Source organism: Bufo bufo, chromosome 8 (assembly GCF_905171765.1).
Source record: "Bufo bufo chromosome 8, aBufBuf1.1, whole genome shotgun sequence".
Taxonomy (NCBI): Eukaryota; Metazoa; Chordata; class Amphibia; order Anura; family Bufonidae; genus Bufo; species Bufo bufo.
Window position 1 is genome coordinate 187,609,967 of NC_053396.1, and position 23,095 is coordinate 187,633,061.

Sequence of the window (23,095 nt, forward strand, 5' to 3'; positions counted from 1 at the left end):
ATTGCAGAATATCCAAAGTAAGTTTGATATCGTCTATTCTGATTTTAAAGATATCACCACAAAAATCTCCTTTCTTTAAAGGGATTCTGTCACCAAGTTTTGGGCTATAGAGATGCGGACATGCACGGCTAGATCGCCGCTAGCATGTCCACAATATACTTGTCCTATAGGGCTTGCACAAATACTGCTCTTCTATAAAGACTTTGGCACAGGGTCATTTTGAAAATGACAGGCAGAGGAAGAGGCAGGCCGTTCCGCAGGGGTGGTAGGGGTCGGGCAGGTGCACCAGGCTGGAGCCGAAGTGGGAAGTTGGAGAAGGTGCATGCGATTATGTCAAAGAATGCACCAGAGTTGGTTGAGTGGCTCACTCAGCCTTCTGCTTATGCACCCTGCTCATCCTCTGTATCTGCACCCTCATCACTCTCATATGTGTGCACCCACAAAGATACAACCACCACCATGGTCCCTCCACTCGAGTCAGAGGAAATATTTTCCCATCAATTCCCAGATCTTACTGATGCGCAGCCATTCTTGGCATTGGATGAGGAAGAGGAGGTAGCAACGGCCACCACCCAGCGGTCTGATGACAGTACCCAGATCAGGCCAAGGAGGGTGGTCTCCGCTGTCCTTGCCTACTCTGAGATCTCTAATGTCAGTGGTGGTGAAGGTGACGATGATGACGTGTCGATGGACGTCACGTGGGTGCCCACAAGAGAGGAAGAGGAGGGGAGTTCAGAGGAAGAGATGGAGCAGCAGATAGGGTGGAGAAGAAGGAGAAGCAGGCAGAACTCGCAGTGCACACGAGGCAAAAAGCAGACTGCAAATGTATCTGGAGTGAGCCATCCACCATGCACGGTCACATCTTGCGCTCCCAGGACGCCGGCACATGGCTCTGCAGTGTGGGCTTTTTTTAACCTGTCAGTTGCTGAAAATAGTGTTGCCATCTGCAGCCTGTGCTGTCAACGCATAAGTCATGGTAAGCCCAACACTCACCTAGGGACGACCGCCTTAAGAATACACCTGGCCTCCCATCACTGAGCCCAGTGGGAGCAACACCGTCAGAACCCACAAAGCCACACTCCAGGTGCTCCATGTCCTGCCTCTTCTCCTCTCTTTTCCCATTTTCCTCAGCTCCACCTTCCACCGTGCAGTCGTTGCGTTTATCTGGCAAAAGGCAGGCTTCCTTGGCCCAAATGTTCGAGCGTAAAAAGTTGATGACGCAGGTAACCCTCTTGCCCATCGGCTGACAGCTGGCTTGTCAGAACTGCTAGCCGACTAACTACTGCCATATAAACTGGTGGACTCGGAGGCCTTTAGAAAATTTGTGGCCATTGGCACACCGCAATGGATGGTCCCCGGAAGAAAATATTTCTCCTAGAAGGGCATCCCAGAGCTATATGGCCACGATCAATGGCAATTTAATATATCTCTGGCACACAGTGTTGGTGCCAAGATACATCTGACCACAGACACGTGGTCTAGCAAACACGAGCAGGGAAGGTACAGATACAGCATCGCTAGCGCTCCCACTGAAATCTCGTGAGCGCATAGCGATATCGAATGTAAATCGTAAACCCGAAGCCTCTAAATAGACCATTGAGAAAATTCAGGGTGCAATGTTGGTTTGTGAACACCAGATGGCGCATGGAACTGCAGTCAGCATTAGTATACAGCCCTTATGAGACGCGATTCACGCGCATATGTAATTGCCTATTTGTCGCATAACATAAACTATCCAACATAAAGAGGAAATTATAAATCAGTAATGAGAATCGTTACTAATTTATAATTTTACTCTTTATGTAAAATTATAACACCATCTGGTGTTCAGAAACCAACATTGCACCCTGAATTTTCTCAATGGTCTATTTAGACGCTTGGGGTTTACGATTTAAATTCGATATCACTATGCGCTCACGCGATTCCAGTGGGAGCGCTAGCGATGTTAAGCGTTTTTTACACTATTCATGAATATTCTAAGTTAGAACTAATTTATAGTACTATAGCGAATATATTCGTATTGTATAATATTCGTCTTTTTAGCACCATCGGATCTGAGTAAAATACTGAAAACTCATATCCGATGGTATATTCTAACCATCCGGCATTCACATGGTGACGGCCAGGACGCTTGTCGGGGCGTAGTGTGTCGACGGCAAATAACTAAGACGAATATTCTAAAATACGAATATATTCGATATCGTACTATGTATTAGTTTTTTAGAATATTCGTCATCGTCTTTCATACTAGTCCAAATCTAATGTTAAGATTGAATAGGCGTTTTTTCATTTGAAAATCGGGAGTACCCGATCACATGATTATGTAAGTTCGCGAGAGTACAACGTTTTTTGTTTGAAGTCGTGTGTGCGATTATTAGCTATATCTATATGAATTTTGATTTTTTTCCCAATATGAACAGCACTGTTTGTGTGACAGTTAAAAGTAGATATACTATTTGAATATTTGCACTCAACAATACATTACATTATCCCTTATATCATCTACCGGCACAGGGTGCACTGATCCTGCGTAGGTCACACTACAATAAGGGCTCGTTCACACGACCGTATGTCTTTTTCAGTGTTTTGGGGGCCATTTTTCGCGGATCTGTTTTTTTGTTTCCGTTTTTCCGTTTCGTTTTTCCGTATGGCATATACAGTATACAGTAATTACATAGAAAAAATTGGGCTGGGCATAAGATTTTCAATAGATGGTTCTGCAAAAACGGAACAGATACGGAAGACATACGGATGCGATTCCGTATGTGTTCCGTTTTTTTTCCGTTTTCACTGGTCACAGCAAGCAGAGTTTGAACAATACAGAAACTGACTCTTTGGCATATATATGTAAAATGGCAATAGTTAAATCCATGAAGATGGACATTTTTGCTGTTTAGTTGAGGACCGTGTTGTAACAATTGATTGCCCTAGAGGCCATTTTTAAGTTTTTGTAGGCAATAAATACCTGTTTTATTTGTGATAATGCGTGCTTTTGTTTCTTTAAATGTTATATTACGGTGTAATTTTATAATTGTGTTGTAAGGCCACTTTAGTCCAGGGTCAAACTCATTTGGATCAGGACAGACAGCAGAGCAGACAGCAGTAGGTACATGGTAACACTGTAGTATACGGCCCACACATAACTCAGCCGTGTCAGGACCTACAACAACAAGTATCGGTAACCGTGCGCACGTTGTATGCCGCTCCGGGACATATGGCATACTCAGCACAAGTGGCGCGTTAATGGTGTATCTGAAAAACACGTAAGGCTTCCCTGTGCGTTATGCAATTAGCGTAACTGCCCAGACAGCCATTTCAATAACTGCATATTCTTGTCTGCAAAACGGACAACAATTGGACAGGTAATATTTTTTCTATTTTTAGCATCAGTGGTATTAGGCCAAAAATAAATTGACCTGTGTTACCGGTTTTAGAGCAAAATGTTACTTATACATTTGTCTGGATATGGTTATCAGGGTAATATTTAATAAACACTAAAAATAAACGGCAACGTGTTGCAGTACTTGCAGTTTATTTACATCTCTGCTTGCTGTCAGTGAATTGGACACACTGCTTGTTCACAACCCACTAAAACTGGTGCAGGGCTCGTTGCAGTGGGTAAGAGCTCTCTTGTAATGAGGTTGATTTCAGTCTTGGGCTGTAAAGTAGATTGTGCTCATTCACTGACAGCAAGCATCTTTCTTTTCCCTATAAAAACATATGCAGGGTGGTTGAAGGGGGCAATAATTGACAGTACAGTAGCTGACAACTGACTTGTGGAACCAATGAAAATGTGCATTCTCCTTAGATTCGAAGACGACTCATACATGCAAAGTTACATCAGTACAATTGGGGTGGATTTTACAATCAGGACTTTCTAATTATAGTTAAAAAAAAAAAAAATTCATATATTTTAATTGGGTAAATACATTTTAGACTCCTCTGTGTCAACCTAAAATGTCTCTCCCTCTATAGCAGTAGACAGAATAGACTGTAGACTGACGGGACAGAATTCAAAGACTATGGCATTGAATTTCGATGAACCCAGGTTCTGTACGATGAGCGCACCCATCCCCCACATTCTCCATTCATTGTTCTCCAAGGAAACCGCTGTACAAACAAAGGGCAGACTGCATATACAGTGGTTGTACTTTCTTTTGCTAGGGTTGGGCAGTGAGCCTCTTGCCTTTTAAAAACAACTATTGGTACAGTACATGTAAAGATTAATCACCAAATTAGGCCTCATGCACGTGGCCGTGTTGCGCGGCCGAGAGCGGTCCGTGGTAACCCGGCCGGGATTCCTGCTGACAGCAGGAGCGCACGGCGTCATTGGTTGCTATGACGCCGTGCACTTCATGCTTCCGCTACTGTACAGTAATACACTCGTATAGATCATACGAGTGTATTACTATAGTGCAGCGTCGGCACGAAGCGCACGGCGTCATAGCAACCAATAACGCCGTGCGCTCCTGCTGTCAGCAGGAATCCCGGCCGGGTTGCCACGGACCGCTCTCGGCCGCGCAACACGGCCACGTGCATGAGGCCTTACACAGATTTTAATTCAACTCAATCATAAATTATATTTATTTTATTAATAATACACATCATAATATTATTAGAATTTTTTTTAGATCGCTGGACCTAAACCCCATAGAATTAGTATGGGCACTAATGAAAAAAATTATCAGAAAGGTGGAAATGGGGACGCTTCAAGTTAAAATATACCATCAGATTGGAGAAAACTCTGATCTGATGGTATATTAATAGGGACTCCTGACTTTACAGGGAGTGCAGAATTATTAGGCAAGTTGTATTTTTGAGGATTAATTTTATTATTGAACAACCATGTTCTCAATGAACCCAAAAAACTCATTAACATCAAAGCTGAATATTTTTGGAAGTAGTTTTTAGTTTGTTTTTAGTTTTAGCTATTTTAGGGGGATATCTGTGTGTGCAGGTGACTATTACTGTGCATAATTATTAGGCAACTTAACAAAAAACAAATATATACCCATTTCAATTATTTATTTTTACCAGTGAAACCAATATAACATCTCAACATTCACAAATATACATTTCTGACATTCAAAAACAAAACAAAAACAAATCAGTGACCAAATATAGCCACCTTTCTTTGCAAGGACACTCAAAAGCCTGCCATCCATGGATTCTGTCAGTGTTTTGATCTGTTCACCATCAACATTGCGTGCAGCAGCAACCACAGCCTCCCAGACACTGTTCAGAGAGGTGTACTGTTTTCCCTCCTTGTAAATCTCACATTTGATGATGGACCACAGGTTCTCAATGGGGTTCAGATCAGGTGAACAAGGAGGCCATGTCATTAGATTTTCTTCTTTTATACCCTTTCTTGCCAGCCACGCTGTGGAGTACTTGGACGCCTGTGATGGAGCATTGTCCTGCATGAAAATCATGTTTTTCTTGAAGGATGCAGACTTCTTCCTGTACCACTGCTTGAAGAAGGTGTCTTCCATAAACTGGCAGTAGGACTGGGAGTTGAGCTTGACTCCATCCTCAACCCGAAAAGGCCCCACAAGCTCATCTTTGATGATACCAGCCCAAACCAGTACTCCACCTCCACCTTGCTGGCGTCTGAGTCGGACTGGAGCTCTCTGCCCTTTACCAATCCAGCCACCGGCCCATCCATCTGGCCCATCAAGACTCACTCTCATTTCATCAGTCCATAAAACCTTAGAAAAATCAGTCTTGAGATATTTCTTGGCCCAGTCTTGACGTTTCAGCTTGTGTGTCTTGTTCAGTGGTGGTCATCTTTTAGCCTTTCTTACCTTGGCCATGTCTCTGAGTATTGCACACCTTGTGCTTTTGGGCACTCCAGTGATGTTGCAGCTCTGAAATATGGCCAAACTGGTGGCAAGTGGCATCTTGGCAGCTGCACGCTTGACTTTTCTCAGTTCATGGGCAGTTATTTTGCGCCTTGGTTTTTCCACACGCTTCTTGCGACCCTGTTGACTATTTTGAATGAAACGCTTGATTGTTCGATGATCACGCTTCAGAAGCTTTGCAATTTTAAGAGTGCTGCATCCCTCTGCAAGATATCTCACTGTTTTTGACTTTTCTGAGCCTGTCAAGTCCTTCTTTTGACCCATTTTGCCAAAGGAAAGGAAGTTGCATAATAATTATGCACACCTAATATAGGGTGTTGATGTCATTAGACCACACCCCTTCTCATTACAGAGATGCACATCACCTAATATGCTTAATTGGTAGTAGGCTTTCGAGCCTATACAGCTTGGAGTAAGACAACATGCATAAAGAGGATGATGTGGTCAAAATACTCATTTGCCTAATAATTCTGCACGCAGTGTACATTGAAAGTCAATGGGGGACGGATCCGTTTGCAATTGCACCATATTGTGTCAACGTCAAACGGATCCGTCCCCATTGACTTGCATTGTAAGTCAGGACGGATCCGTTTGGCTCCGCGCGGCCAGGCGGACACCAAAACGACTTTTTTTTCATGTCCGTGGATCCTCCAAAAATCAAGGAAGACCCACAGAAGAAAAAACGGTCACAGATCACGGAACAACGGAAATCCGTTTTGCGGACCGCAAAAAAAAACGGTCGTGTGCATGAGGCCTTAGTCAGTTTCTGTATTGTTCAAACTCTGCTTGCTGTGACCAGTGAGAAGCAAATCAGCACTGATATCTAGGCTGTGTGTGAGGCCTGTATTTAATCCAAATAGCAGTTAGTCAGTTTCTGTATTGACTGCTCTCAGTCCTCATTGACTATAATGAGGGCCGGCGCTACGGCGCAGCACGGCGGTGCACGGGGAGAGATCGCCGGACTAAAAAGTCAGACATGCAGTACTTTTAGTCCGGCGATCTCTCGCTGTGCACTGCCATGCTGCGCCGTAGCTTCGGCCCCCGCCCCCATTATAGTCATTGGGGACAGAGCGGCAGTCCAGCGGCACGGTGACATAGCGCAAGGACGGATCCGACAGGATGAACAGCCTGTCGGATCCGTCCTGCCGCAAGTGTAAAAGTACAACACAACACAGACAGCGGCTTTTATAGCGTGTAGGGCTCGTTCACACGAACTTTTTTTGCGTTCCGTATACGGGCCGGTTTTTGTGTTCCGTATATGGTCTGTATACGGAACCGTTCATTTCAATGTTTCCGGAAAAAAAACGGAATGTGTTCCGTATGCATTCCATTTCCGTATTTCTGTTTTTCCGTTCCGTTGAAAGACAGAACATGTCCTATTATTGCCCGCAAATCACGTTCCGTGGCTCCATTCAAGTCAATGGGTCCGCAAAAAAAACTGAACAAATACGGAAACGCATCCGTATGTCTTCCGTATCTGTTCCGTTTTTGCAGAACCATCTATTGAAAATCTTATGCCCAGCCCAATTTTTTCTATGTAATTACTGTATACTGTATATGCCATACGGAAAAACGGAACTGAAAAACGGAAACGAAACGGAAACACTACTGAAACAAAAAAACGGATCCGCGAAAAATGGCCCCCAAAACACTGAAAAAGACATACGGTCGTGTGAACGAGCCCTTATTGTAGTGTGACCTAAGCAGGATCAGTGCACCCTGTGCCGGTAGATGATATAAGGGATAATGTAATGTATTGTTGAGTGCAAATATTCAAATAGTATATCTACTTTTAACTGTCACACAAACAGTGCTGTTCATATTGGGAAAAAATAAAAATTCGTATAGATATAGCTAATAATCGCACACACGACTTCAAACAAAAACCGTTGTACTCTCGCGAACTTACATAATCATGTGATCGGGTACTCCCGATTTTCAAATGAAAAAAACGCCTATTCAATCTTAACATTGGATTTGGACTAGTATGAAAGACGATGACGAATATTCTAAAAAACTAATACATAGTATGATATCGAATATATTCGTATTTTAGAATATTCGTCTTAGTTATTTGCCGTCGACACACACTACGCTTCGACATGCGTCCTGGCCGTCACCATGGGAATGCCGGGTGGTTAGAATATACCATCGGATATGAGTTTTCAGTATTTTACTCAGATACGATGGTGCGAAAAGACGAATATTATACAATACGAATATATTCGCTATAGTACTATAAATTCTTTTTTTCGAATATTCGTGAATATTCTAACTTAGAACACTAATATTCTAACTCAACACTACTGCACATCCGCCCCACTTAGATTTACACTGGTGCTCTCTTTGGATTCGAGATTCAAATACTACTGATTCATTTCGTACTTTAGCTCGACACTGCCATCTACTGGCCTTGTTGAGTATTGCTATAGTGACGGACTAGAAATCGCGTTTCGTTAGTAACGATATGCGATTTTTGGGAGCGCAAGCGATGATACATCTGTACATAACTTTTACTGCCCACTGGGTGAACCTTCTGACGGCCGTCCAACATGTAACCCGTGGCACCTGTGTGGTTTTGGTGTTATCGTCACGGATTTCATGCAGGCCTGCCTCTTCTTCTCCTCCTCCTACTCCATCCTCCGTCTCCTCCTCAGCTGACTCCTCCTTTTCCACTGCTACCGCCTCTTCCGCTGCACCCCCCAAGCTCCCCAGTACCTATTCAACGTGCCAGGTGAGACGTTGCCATGCTGTGCTGCGGCTGTTGTGCCTGGAAGCCAAGATCCACATCGTTCCTGCATTCCTTTCAGCTTTGCGGTCACAGGCCGATCAGTGGCTAACCCCGCTCAATTTGACAGTTGGCAAAGTGGTGTACGACAACGGTGCCAATCTGCTGAGGGCGCTGAAAAAGGGCAAAATGACACCTGTGCCGTGCTTGGCACATGTCCTGAACTTAGTCGTGCAGCGATTAATTCCCAAATACCCCGGGGTCCAGGACGTCTTGCGGCAGGCCAGTAAAATCTCTGGCCATTTTAGAAGATCTTACACGGCCATGGCTCGCCTTGCTGAAATTCAGAGGTGACACCACCTGCCCATCAGACGTCTGATTTGTGACAGCCCGACGCGCTGGGACTCCACCTTGTATATGCTTGATAGACTGCTCCAGCAGCAAAGTGCAGTTAACGACTACCTGTACGAACTCTGCAGCAGGACAGGTTCTGGGGAGCTTGGTTTCTTTTCAGCTCATGCGGAATGCAAGCAGACTTCTGTGCCCATTTGATGAGATCACCAAACTGGTCAGTTGCAGCCAGGGCGCCATCAGTGACATTGTATCTTACGCCTTCTTTCTGGAGCGTGCATTGCGTTGTGTCATTTATCAAGCCATCAAGGAGCAGGAGCTGGAAGATGAGGAAGTCGCAATGCTGACTGAATTCCCGGGGGGGGGGGGGCTACTCCATCTGAGACGAGTCAGCAGGAGTCTGAAGAGGAGTCAGAGGAGGATGGTGGCTGGGGGAGGAGATGGAGCAAGAAGAGCAGGCTTTGAGGGAGACTTTCAACTTTTCGGGGATCCCTGGTGTTGTCCGTGGCTGGGGGGGAGGAGACCAAGGACGACATTCTCCTGGGCGATGAGCAGGTGCCAGGGCGCTCCACCGCTTCCAATTTAGTGCAAATGGGGGCCTTCATTCTCCAGTGTTTGAAGAGGGACCCCGTATAAAAAGCATAAACGGCAAGGACCAGTACTGGGTGGCAACGTACTTAGACCCCCGATACAAACACAAAATGGAGGACATGTTGACAGCATCACAGAGGGTTGGCAGAATGCAGCATTTCCAGGACTTGCTGCATTCTGCTGTTGCGGGTGCTGGCAGAGGAATTTCCACCCACAGCGAAACAGGTGCAGGTACCAATCCTACCGCGCCTGCAAGAAGAGGGCGGTTTGAAGATGAGTCGATCACTTTGGATATAAAATCATTCTTGCAAGCAACCCATCGAAAGCCGCCCTCCAGATCCAGTCTCAGGGAACGCCTAGACCGACAGGTGTCCAACTACATCCTGGACTACTGGGTGTGCAGGCTTGACCTGTGGCCAGAGCTGGCACAATTTGCTATGGAACTCTTGGCTTGCCCCTTCGTCGAGTGTCCTGTCCGAAAGGATCTTTAGCGCAGTAGGGGAAATCGTGACCGATAAGCGCATTCGCCTAGCTCACGACAGTGTGGACTACCTCACATTTCTAAAAATGAATGAGGCATGGATCTTGGAGGAATTCAACACCTGTGACGACCATGTGTAATTGAATTTCTTCATGCCAGCCCAGACATATCCGCCACCACCCAGAAAAAAGAATGGTCTTTGTCTTATGTATATACAGCGGAATAAAAGGGCTTTTCTGTCAGGTGAATGCCTAATTTTTGGGGCCTGTACTACACTGGCCTACAGTAAAATTGTTATTCAGTGACCGCCTAATGTACCTCTAGCCACATAATCACTTGTTCTTTTCTGTCCGGTGAATGCCTAATGTTTGGGGCGTGTACGCCACTGGCCTACAGTAAAATTGTTATCCACTTTCCGCCTAATATACCTCCAGCCACATAATCACTTGTTCTTTTCTGTCAGATGAATGCCTAATTTTTCGGACCCGTACCCCCGTGGCCTAAAATAAAAAATTTCTAGGCTCCACCCTTTAAGACGCATAAAAATGGCCCCTGATTAAAATACATATTTTTTGTGGGAATTTTTGCCATTGGTATTTCACTGTCCATGTTGTGGGACTATTTATGCACTTGTAGTAAGTGAATGGGGCCCGCCGCGTATGCGCGGTTCGCGAACATTTGATCGTCTATCACTAGTCAATATTAAATGAATCTTAAAAATATGTACCTGACCAGACAGGGAATTCAGTCGCATGAAGATTTCTCTGTTGTAATATAAAAGGTTCAGGAATGTCTTATCTTCATAGTCAAATCTCTCCCCAAACACAATGGAGCATATAACATTGGAAACAGCCAGTCCGAGAATGTATGTCGGGTTAAATGACTTATCTGTAATTAAAAACAATAATTTAAGAAAAGAGGATATGGAAATTTGATTGTGATTAGAAAACTAAACAAATAAAGTGTTTTACTGGCCTGGATTTTTATGCAATGGTGGGTAGGATTAATAACACCCCAGAGTTGTGTTGCGAAACTCTTCTACCCCGCTACAATCTGTTAAGAGCCTTTACCTTGTCATCTGATATGATTTATTATGTCATTCACAAATGTGCATAAACAAAGTTAAATACCATTATTGTTGTAATTTACATGTTCACCAGCAGGTGGCAGCAATGCATTGCTAAGGAGTTATTTTCAGTTTAGTACATCTAAGCTGGAATAGTTCATTCCAGCTTAGCACCCCCTCTGTGGAGGTGTGGACTATTCCCACAGCCTACACCCTGCGTGAAGAAGGAAGTTAGTTAGGAGTGCAGCCCACCCCCTGCTAGGGGTAGGGTGTGCATGTTAGGAGCTCCCAGACATAGGGAACAAAGCCAGGACCAAGTCTCATGCTGAGCTATTGATCCCCAGCCTGAGCCCTGCAGCCTCGGCTGGATAAAGCAAGCAGACAACCTCCAGTTCCAGGAAGAAAGCATTCCCTGAGAAGATAACTGTGAGTAAAGTCCAGAGACCCAAGAAAAGCAATATTCCTCTTCAGCTAGTCAGTCCCCATAAAGCAGAAGATAGAAAGTGCAGAAGCCAAATTCCTGCCACATGTTTAGAGCTACAAAGCAGACGTCCTTTCCTGCAAATGCCAGGTTGATATAGCAGAAGATAAATTCCTGCCAACCATTGCTGAAACCCTGCTGGGACCTAAGACAAAAAGCTGTACCTTGCTTGGATGAAAGTTACCCTTAGTAAAGACGAGTTTGAACTTTACCAAAGGTCTGGATCTCAATTTCTGCTGCAAAATCCCTCTATTACTCCTCCTATCACTACACTCTATTTTATTGCAAGTGAGCCAGGAGCCAGGAGTCCAGCCGTACCCAGGTAGGAGACACCGTTGACACAATTACCACTACCATACAGAGACATTACACCACTCTGGCATTCCTAAACTGGGACGTGAGTTATAACACCTTTGAAGGGCCCTGTGATTGTACCCTGCGCATGCTGCAATTGGCGTCACAAACAAACATAGACTATCATCTGCACCTAACCCAGACATTGCATAATTTAGCGTCAGTGTGTATACCCTGTATCCTGCTCATTGCAGATGGTAGAGGGACAAGCCATTCCCTCCCGCACTCCAGTACTATTTCCCCTAGCCCAAGGCAAACCAGGTGTAGCTACTAGGATCATTACTGGGGGAATAAATAGAGGGCTGAAAGCCTCATTCGGGGTTAGAGGCCTGGAAGTTGTATAACTTTCTTATGTGGTGCTCAGTGTTTTAGGTGAAGAAATCTATGTTCAGTTAGAGCCCAGATGGGCAAGGTATTTTCTTTAATTAAAATGTCCTTTTGCTGTGGAATTCACACCAGTGAATTTACAACTTGGTTGCTACTATTTTATTTTGGAGGACATAAATAATATTTGGACTTTTAAATGCTGAAGTCTATGATGTGTCATTGCCAACCCTGCCACAAGTACAGACCTGCGACAATCATATCTCTTACACACCGTAGTTTTGCATAATTCTCTCTCGAAGACACTGGGCCTCTTCTTGAATCCTCATTTCAACACTCCTCTTGCCCATTCCAAGATTTCTCAAGGTCATCAAAGAGAATCGTCGCATTTCTTTCCACCTTTCCCCATTGCTCATAACAATTCCTAAAACATATTAGAGAAAATCTATTCTATACAGTGTGTAACAGGATTAGCTATGGACACTTTTTAGCACATGAGGAACACAGTTCACTCCAGTCAAATGTAGTAGCCACAAGCAGTTTTATTTCCTTTATAGACAGTTCCAACAAAACATAAATGATACAAAATGAAATCCTAGGCCATCTGGCTACTAACTATAAAACAGGATATACTAGCAAGAGCTGAGTCTACTGCATGGCATCTCAAACAAAACATACAGCAGTTGTTTTACTGACAGCAGTTTGTCCTATGAGCAGCGAGCCATCATACTCTGTACTCTGTGAGCTCATACAGCAAAGTCCACACTCTGCTGGTGATTAGCCAGAGTCATCCCAGATATCTGGAGTGGCTGAATGGAATAGAGACACACCCAGCTTTCCTACTCTCTGGCTGGCTCTTATCATAAATAAGCTAAGGCAAATCTCAAAAGTTTACTGAGGTTAACTAGATACACTAGATCAGGCATGCTCAACCTGTGGCCCTCCAACTGTTGCAAAACTACAACTCCCAGCATGCCTGAACAGCCTATAGCTATCAGCCTACAGCAGGACATGGTGGGAGTTGTAGTTTTACAATAGCTGGAGTGCCGCAAGTTGGGAATCCCTGCACTAGATGAATTGAAGAAATTTTTTACATCTGTCAGCATCCTAAAAACCCAAATATATACAACGTTCCCACCCCCATCATATAATTGTTTAACAATGTACATGGACCTCTTGAAGAGCCCTCAAAGGGGCCCTATAATAAGGATGTAGTGCCCTTGAGCAGGGGTACTTTGAAGTCTAGACGTTTGTGTACATTTGCCCATTTCTCACCTATAAAAAGTCATCAACCCCCCTAATTTCACTTTAAAGGGTTTTTATGTTTGTTGTGATATATATCCTGTTCATTTGCACTGTATTTTCAAGGCACTGTGGAAAGGGTTAACGTATACTGAGACTTTTGGGACGTTCTAGCTAATAATGAGAAGCTGGTAATTTTTCACAGCTACCAGAAAAATAAGTGTATGTTTTGGAGGGAAAAAGCTAAACTTGTTTACCACCAAAACCAGTCTGAACTTTTGGATGTCTGGTTTAGCGATATCTGTAAAAACTGCTTTGTCATTCCACTTAGGTATTATTGAGTTTCTAATGCAAGTCTATGAGAGACGATAATTGTAACATTGTATTTGTTTGGGTTGTGTTTCTCCACTCCACCCCTTCCACTAAAAGGTGCTAATTCAAAGCCCCTAGTGTTCTGCAGTTATAGATCAGTGCTTAGAAAGAGAGACTCATGTCAGACTGCATGAGTGACCAGAATAAGATGTTGATATGGGGATGTTGAGCCACAGACCATGAGTCACCAGCCCTATGACCACAGCCCTAATATTTACAGTATTTTTCATTGGGGTGCACCAGAAAACAGCAACAAATGGAGAAACCTCACGGACACAGTGCCCCTTAAAAGTGGCAACCACTGTATTGCACCATGAGTTGCTTGCCGCCTTGACCTCAGCAAGTCTCAATTGCCGAACAGCAAGGAATGCTGACCCCATTAAGTGACTGCCATTGTTCCAATAACCAAATCCACTTACTTTGTTTATAATACATGGGTGATTATTGGGCCAATGTCTGATACTTGGGGCTTCTTATTAATTTAGCCATGGTTCAAGGAAGAGTTATAGCTAGATTTCCCTTTACCTTGGTCAAAGAGTTCACTGGCCTGTCTTGAATCCAAATACTGCATACTGGCCAAGGCACAGTGGCTTGTTGTTATATTACCTGGAAGTCATCACCTGGGGTTCAGGACCCACCATTCCTCCTTAGCTACATCCCGGATTTAAGGAGCCCAACACTCTTCAGGCTTCAGTCATTTGGTATCTATCCTGTAGACATATGTCAAAACCGAATACTTGATGCTCAGAAACATCTACAGTGGAATTTATCATGAGGGTAATATTCGAATTCCATTTCACTCGAATCTACTGTGTCTAGAAACACTACTAGCTGTATTTTTGTGTGACATAAAAAAAAAAAATATATATAACTCAACTGAACACACTCACCGCCCATATATTTAAGAGCTGGAGTGAGTGGTGTAAAAATGCAAAATGTTTTGCAAAGCCTATTTTACTTTCTTTTATTTTTAGAGTGCAGGGCTTGACAAATAGTGTATTAAAAATGGTAATGTCGATGTAGCCGACAATAATTACATTACAGTATACAGTATGCCATGCTTCTGAAATGTGTACCATATAGACATTAACAACATGTCTTACTTACCGTAGTCTCCAAACAATACAGAGAGGTTATCAACTTTTCCTCTGTCATTAAATATATCCCCACAGTCAACAAGAGCTTCCTTAACAGTCTTATATCCGACTAATATGACTGAAGGGGTACGAACAAACTGCATCATGTACACGGGGCCGTATTTCTTACTTAGCTGCAATTACAAAAGGTGTAGGCAAAGAGGAGAGGAGTCTTAACAAAGCTAAAAGGTATACTATAATAAAACTGTAAACAGCAAAAAGCCATACATGATCAGACTTCCTGAAAAATCCTTACAGCTTTAGTGCTCTTTAACCCCAGTTGGGAACATATATGTAAAACTCTTGACAGAAAGTTTGGCACATAGTGGCTAAAATGGTTGTCTACCTTATGTGAGGGCCTATCCTCAGGATTGGCCATCACTAGCTGATCTTCAGGGGTGCGGGTTGTCAAACCCCTGATGATCAGCTAGTGATGACATATCCTAAGGATAGCATAGTCAACATGAAGACAGGACAGCACCACTTATTAACCTGTTTTAGTCCAGATATGGAGGCGGTACTCGCAGTGTTAGACCCCGACCTGAGGGCCCCCTTGGTAACCAGAAAAGATTTGTAGAAACCGCAGCACTCCCAATCTTGAATCCCATCTTGTGTTTATTGACGCCGAAAAAAATAGCAATGTTTCGACACCAAGGTCTTTTTCAAGCTACAGATTATCTTGGTGTCGAAACGTTGCAATTTTTTTTCAGTGTCAATTAAGGGCTCTTTCACACTTGCGTCGTTCTGTTCCGGCATAGAGTTCCGTCGTCGGGGCTCTATGCCGGAAGAATCCTGATCAGGATTATCCCCATGCATTCTGAATGGAGAGAAATCCGTTCAGGATGCATCAGGATGTCTTCAGTTCCGGACCGGAACGTTTTTTGGCCGGAGAAAATACCGCAGCATGCTGCGCTTTTTGCTCCGGTCAAAAATCCTGAACACTTGCCGGAAGGCCGGATGGTTATCATGGCTGCCAGGACGCTAAAGTCCTGTTTGCCATGGTAAAGTGTAGTGGGGAGCGGGGGAGCAGTATACTTACCGTCCGTGCGGCTCCCAGGGCGCTTCAGAGTGACGTCAGGGCGCCCCATGCGCATGGATGATGTGATCGCATGGATCACGTCATCCATGCGCATGGGGCGCTCTGACGTCATTCTGGAGTGCCCCGGGAGCCGCACGGACTGTAAGTATACTGCTCCCCCGCTCCCCACTACTACTATGGCAACCAGGACTTTAATAGAGTCCTGGCTGCCATAGTAACACTGAACGCATTTTGAAGTCTTCAAATGCTTTCAGTTCACTTGCGATGTTACGGATCCGGCGGGCACTTCCGGCAAATGGAGTACACAACGGATCCGGACAACGCAAGTGTGAAAGAGGCCTTACACAAGATTGGATTCAAGATTGGGAGTGCTGCGGTTTCTACAAATCTTTTCTGATATCCTAAGGATAGGCCATTCCTTATTAAAAGGTGAATAGCCCCTTTAAATCAGCATAGAATGGCTATTAAAGGGGTTATCCCATACAGAGCTGTTTATACAGGTGGCATATAGTTCATATACTGCAGCAAAATAATGTTAGTAAATGAATTTATTCAGAAACAGTGACAACATTGACACTGCTTAAAGGGGTTTTCCCATCTCAGACAATGGGGGCATATCGCTAGGATATGTCCCCATTGTCTGATAGGTGCGGGTCCCACCTCTGGGAGCCGCACCAGCACGGAGAACGGAGAGGGGAAGGTGGTGGCCTGAGGTTTGAATGGTAGTGCACTCCCATTCATATTTATGGGGCCGATGAAATAGCTGAGCCAGTGCTCAGGTATTTTCGGGGGCCCCATAGAAATGAATGGAGGGCGGCTGCACATGCGCAGTGCGCCCGCCCTCCACAATCTTCAGGAGTCCGTTTTCTATGTAGGTATGGGACCCACACCTATCAGACAATGGGGACATATCCTAGCAATATGCCCCCATTGTCTGAGATGGGAAAACCCCTTTAAGAAGGTTTTTTTGTCCAAAGAGTTAATTATGTGTGTTTATCTTTATATCAGTGCAACCCAGTCATTTTATGTGTCTTCATCACATTATCCAAGCGTGTGCGTTATTAACCATCCGAAATGCATAAGAGAAGCTGACTGGGGAAGATGTTGGCAATTGACGTCATCTATATTAAAAATGTTCTTGTTTATCTGTCACCAAGGTGTCCTCCTGTCTCTTGGGACAGATGGAGGGGAATATGATTGCAGGATCAGACTATGTAACATTTTAATGTAGTCTGTCACCATTGAGACACATTGAGGGTGACATTGGAATTCCGTTTTGCTTCAGTCTTTAAATTTTCCACTTTTAAGTAGAACTGCTAATCCAGTTGTTCTACCACACTCGAGTGAGTGTGAAAGTTCTTTTTTATGACTTTGAAATAAAAAAAATTCGCATGAAACTGATTAACATAGGCAACCACGCTCACTTGAACATCTATTTTTTAGGCCTCATGCACACGACCGTTGTGTGCCTCCGCGTCCGTTCCGTCATTTTTCACAGTTTAGCGGAGGTCCCATTCATTTCTATGGAGCTGTGAAAAAAAACTGATAGTCCTCCGTTTTTTCTCTGCGTCCGTGATCCGTGATTCCAGTCCGTCAAAAAAATATAACCTGTCCTATTCTTGTCAGTGGAAAACAGAGGACGGTTCAAGTCAATGGGTCCGTCAAAAAAAACGGATGCACAACTGGTATGTCATCCGTGTCCGTTTTTTTCTACAAGACCTTGGTGCAATAAAATTACACTTTTCATTAACCTTCCTTTTTTTTTCCCCTGTCAGACAAAAAAAAAAAAGGAAGACACAAGGAAACACAACTGAAGCAAAATCGGACACGGACCACTGAAGCCAAATCACTGACAGTGAAAAAACACTGTCGTGTGCATGAGGCCTAAAGCAGGAGTCAGTGGTTTAAAAATGCAAAAAGTTGCAAAATGTTTGCAAATGTTGCCCTAAATAGTTGCAAAAGCCATATCTGGTGACTTTTTGAATTCTAGAGTTGACCATTTCCCCCCATTGTTCTGCATGTGAGCTGTAGACAGAAGATTTGAAATTAAAACTTTTTGCAAAGGTGATTGCATCATTTTTTATTTTTTTTTCTCTAATTTTACAGACATTGGAGCAATAGCAATATGGTTATTATATGAATTTAATAAAGAACATCTGTCATGCCTGGCCCTGAAGTCTTGCGAGATCATTTTTGGCATATGCTCTGTACAGGGATTGAGCGCCTGGTGGTCTCCTCACTGTACAGCTGAAGGTGCCCCATTCAAGACTTCAGGGCCAGGTCCAATTATGTTTTCATTGCCTGGCCTATCAGTCTTAGCGGTGGAAGACTAGCAGAGAGTGGATCCTCTGGGTGCAACAGCACCTCCCACATTGCACCCAGGAGCTCATTCACATATGATAAAATATAGTTTTTCTACACTTTGATCCTATATAAACAAACGGAACTAAAAGCATTACATGCACAGGTCAGCTGGATTAATGATCCTAAATCTGGTGACAGATGACAATTCATGTGTAAACATCCTAATATCACCACAGTGCTAAATCTTAGTACCACTAGCGATTTTACTCCACTTTACCTTAACAAAATCTTGGTGCATTTCTGTGAGGTTGATCTGTAGAAGATTCCCGAGCAGTGGCAGTGGTCGGGGTCCTGGAGGAAGATTTCTCGGATTGTTCTTTTTCCAAAATTTAATAAAGTAAATCAGAAAAGTGACAGCAGATATTAGGAGAAGGGTCACCCCAATGCTCATTGCCATCCTGAGGGCTGCAGCTTCCGTGGACACTTAGATCTGGTCTCGTCTCTAATCCTTGCTGGAGTTAGCAGCCTGGGAAAAAAGTGACAGCGTTTCCCTGGCTCGGTGTAGAGTTTCTGCTCCAGGAATTCTTAGCTCCAAGGACAATAGTCTTATGTAACATCCAGGGGCCTTTTATCCGAAAGAGGGGGAAGCTTCACAACGCCAGCAAACAAAGGTTCCATTCATGTACATTACCATAATATAAGCTTGAAAGGATAATGCAATATAAAAATACAATAATGTACAATAACATGTATCTGTATAATACATATAGAAAGCCTAGGAAAGGAAACAAAAATGCAGACTGTCCATGTAGACATTAGGCCTTATGCACACGACCGCTGTTTTGGTCCGCATCAGAGCCGCAGTTTTTGCGTCTCAGATGCGGACCCATTCACTTCAATGGGGCCACAAAAGATGCGGACTGCACTCCGCGTGCTGTCCGCATCCGTTGCTCCGTTCCGTAGCCCCGCAAAAAAAATATAACCTGTCCTATTCTTGTCCGTTTTGCGGACAAGAATAGGCATTTCTACAATGAGCCATCCGTTCCGTTCCGCAAATTTCAGAAGGCACATGGGCGGCTTCCGTTTTTTGCGGATCCGCGGTTTGCGGACCGCAAAGAACGGAACGGTCGTGTGCATGAGGCCTTAGTATGCTATTTTCCTCGATATCAACTTGCAGGATAACAGGCTGAACTGGATGGACAGATGTCTTTTTTCAGCCTTGGGGTGGGTTCACATCTGCGTTCTGGATTCCGTTATAAAATGGTTATAACGGAAAATAACGGAATCAATAAGACGGAAGGACGGATCTGTTATGCTGCCCATACACATGTATTATGACGGAATGCAAAACGGAAGCCTTTAAAAGGCATTTTGTTTTGCTTTTCATCTTAATAGAAGTCTATGGGGAAGCATAACGGATCCGTCTGGTTTCCGTTACGCATAACGGAGAAAAAAGTCCTGTCGACAGGACTTTGTTTTCCGTCTTGCATAATGGGACCCAGACAGATCCCTTATGCTTCCCCATAGACTTCTATTATGACGGATCAAAATTGAATGCCTCTAAAGGCTTCCGTTTTGACTTCCGTCTTATGGATTCCGTTATTTTCCGCTATAACCATGTTATAATGGAAAGCCATAATGGAATCCAGAACGCAGATGTGAACCCACCCTTATAAACTATGTTGCTATTTAATTTGCTTTGCAGATAATTAACAGGAGGGAAATATTGAGAGTGCATGATAGATAGATAGATAGATAGATAGATAGATAGATAGATAGATAGATAGATAGATAGATAGATAGATAGATAGATAGATAGATAGATATGAGATCTTTCCTTTTTTGACGAATCGTATATCTGTGTGATTCAACCTTGTTTTAAGTCCCAAGTAGTCTCTCCAACATAGAGGAGGAATTTGCCCCCTTTTAACATGTAGGTGCAATTCACACAACTTAGACAAGGGAAACACACACATCTTTTCTGACCTATGCAGTATTGTTTAACTATTTTACCAGGAACATCAGCTATTTATCTTGCAAATTAGGTGATCGTAACTTAATGTGGTGGAGGTTGCTGGTCAATATTGTCCAATGTTTCCTGATGACATTATTGATCAAGTGATTATTAGTGTTGGTCGAGCACTAGTGATGATCGAGCATGCTCGGCCGAACATCTGTTCGGCTCGAGCATCTCGATGCTCGGCACATGGCAGTATTCGGCCAAATACCGCATGTGCTTGAGCGCAATGCTTGAGTCTCCACCCTGCACGTACTGTAATGCCGTAGCCATGTTGGCTGCTGGCATTACAGTGATTGGCTGGCCGGAACGCGTCATCGGGTATAGATGACGCATGTTCGGCTCATTCTTAGTCAGGGAGAGCTGTGCTGAGGTAGGGACAGACAGTGTAGGGAGGGAAATAGGAATAATTTTAAACTTTTCAGAGACCCAAAAGTCTTTTTAAGGACTATTGTGTGTGGCAGCAGCAATATCTTGTTTTAGCGCAAACGCCGCTAAATAGCTAAAAATTTACAAACCCAAAAGTCCTTCAAAGGACTATTGTATGTGGCAGCAATCGTTAATTTCTAAAGATAATTTGTTTTCCCTAAGTCCTAACAGCAGCACAGATGGGGTTAACTGCCCCTGTGGACTGGTAGGACCGGCGGAATTTTAATGAGCCCAAGAACCAATAAACGATCTTCAGCTCCCTGAAAGGGAGGAGATCACCCCCCAGCCCACCGTGTTTTTAACAAGCATAATGTATTTAGGGTGGGATATTTGTGTGCTGCTGTTAGGACTAAGGGAAAACAAATTATCGTTAGAAATTAACGATTCCCTTACGTCCTACCAGCAGCACAGATGGGGAGATAGCAAGAAGAATCCCCTAGGGAGGGTCCTCATGCCTGGCAGAACTAAGAACAGTCTGCCCAAAAGCCGAAAACTCTGCCATCCTAGCATCTATCCTATAATGGGAGATGAAGGTTGACTCAGAGCTCCAGGAGGCCGCCTTACAGATCAACTCTAAGGGAAGAAGTCTTCTCTCCGCAACCGAGGTGGAGACCGCCCTGGTAGAATGGGCTCTCACAAACTCAGGAGGATCTAAGGATTGGGAGACGAAAGCTTCCATAATGGCCTCCTTGATCCAGTGACTAATGGTAGCTTTAGACGTTTTACGGCCTTTAGACTTACCGGCAAACAGGATAAGGAGATTCTCATCTATCCTGAACTCTCTAGATCTATCCACATATATCTGGAGGCATCTTGAAATATCCAGCGGGTCTCTAGCTGGAGTATCAGAGGAGGAGGCTGTAAACAAAACTGGTAAAGAGATTACCTGATTGATATTCTGGAAAGTAGGCACCTTAGGCCTGAAGTATGGTAAAAACTTCAGGAGTACTCTATCCTGTAGGAAAATAATGCACGGGTGAACTGCAGAGAAAGCCTGCAATTCAGAAATTCTTTTGGCTGAAGCTATAGCCAGAAGAAAGACCATCTTTAAAGTCAAAAATTTGAAATTTACCTCCTCCAAGGGCTCGAAGGGGGGAGATGCTAGCCCCCTGAGCACTACTGAAAGATCCCACTGCGGGATAGGTTTCAGTATAGTAGGCTTTAGTCTTTCAGCTCCCTTCAGGAAGCGTTTAATGAGTGGGTCCCGAGAATGTGGTCTGTTGAGACAGGCCGAGATGGCACAAACCTGTACCTTCAAGGTAGCTGGAGATAGGCCTCTATCTAATCCATCTTGAAGAAATTGAAGTATCGCAAGAAGGGGCGGATCTGCGGACGCCACCTGTCTGGAATCACACCATGCCATGAAGATTCTCATGATCCTGGAGTAGGCCTTCTTTGTAGACTCTGCTCGGGAATGCGACAAAGTTCTCAGGACCGACTCGGAAAGCCCTTCTATGTTGGGAAGGGACTGATCAACCTCCAGGCTGTCAGGTTGAACCTGTGCAGATCTGGGCAGAGGTGAGTGTCCCACGACACCAGGGTCTGCTCCGGGGGGAGTCTCCAGTATTGTCCCCGACTCATCTGAATGAGCTGGGCAAACCAGGATCTTCTGGGCCAAAACGGCATGATGGCTATTACCGAGGCCTGATCCTGACGGATTTTCATCAATACCCTCGGTATCATGGAAAACGGAGGGAAGATGTAAGCCAGCCTGAACCTCCACGGTATCGACAGAGCATCTATCGCCAGGGGGTTGTCTTCCCTGTAGAGGGAACAGAACCTCAGCACCTTGGCGTTGAACCTGGTCGCCATGAGATCCACCTCTGGCATACCCCATCTGTGAACTAGCTGCCTGAAGATCTCCGGATGCAGAGACAACTCCATGGTCGGTAATCCTCGACTTAAGCGGTCCGCTATCATATTGAGGGAGCCTCGAATATGAACGGCAGATAGATGGGAAAGGTTTGTCTCTGCCCACCGAAGAATCACCCCGATCTCTGACAGAAGGGGCAATGATCTTGTGCCTCCCTGCTTGTTTATATAGAGAACCGCAGTCATATTGTCTGACTGGACTTTCACTGCTTTGCCCCGAATCTGAGGGGCGAAGTGAAGGAGGGCTAGCTGGATAGCTCGCATCTCGCGAAGATTGGAAGAAAGACGCCGCTCCAGAGGAGACCAAGATCCCTGTACTGGGGATCCGTCCAGGTGAGCGCCCCAGCCTACAAGGGATGCGTCTGTAGTCAATATGACCCAAGCTGGTTGGGTCATAGACTTCCCTGCTGGTAGCTGAAACCACCATCTGAGGGAATTCCGGGTTTG

General features: G+C 44.3%; 1 protein-coding gene across 1 annotated transcript in view; it reads right to left on the minus strand.

The window, feature by feature from the left end:
- Positions 1 to 18,890, minus strand: part of LOC121009421 (cytochrome P450 2C8-like) — a 29,129-nt gene extending 10,239 nt beyond the window's left edge. Inside the window, exons 1-4 of the mRNA XM_040442531.1 lie at positions 18,608 to 18,890; positions 14,959 to 15,121; positions 12,512 to 12,661; positions 10,740 to 10,900 (exon numbers count right to left, since the gene is read on the minus strand). Coding sequence (XP_040298465.1) covers positions 10,740 to 10,900; positions 12,512 to 12,661; positions 14,959 to 15,121; positions 18,608 to 18,787 — 654 coding nt within the window. The 5' untranslated portion in view covers positions 18,788 to 18,890. The remainder of the gene's footprint in view (positions 1 to 10,739; positions 10,901 to 12,511; positions 12,662 to 14,958; positions 15,122 to 18,607) is intronic.
- Positions 18,891 to 23,095: the final 4,205 nt, after the last annotated feature.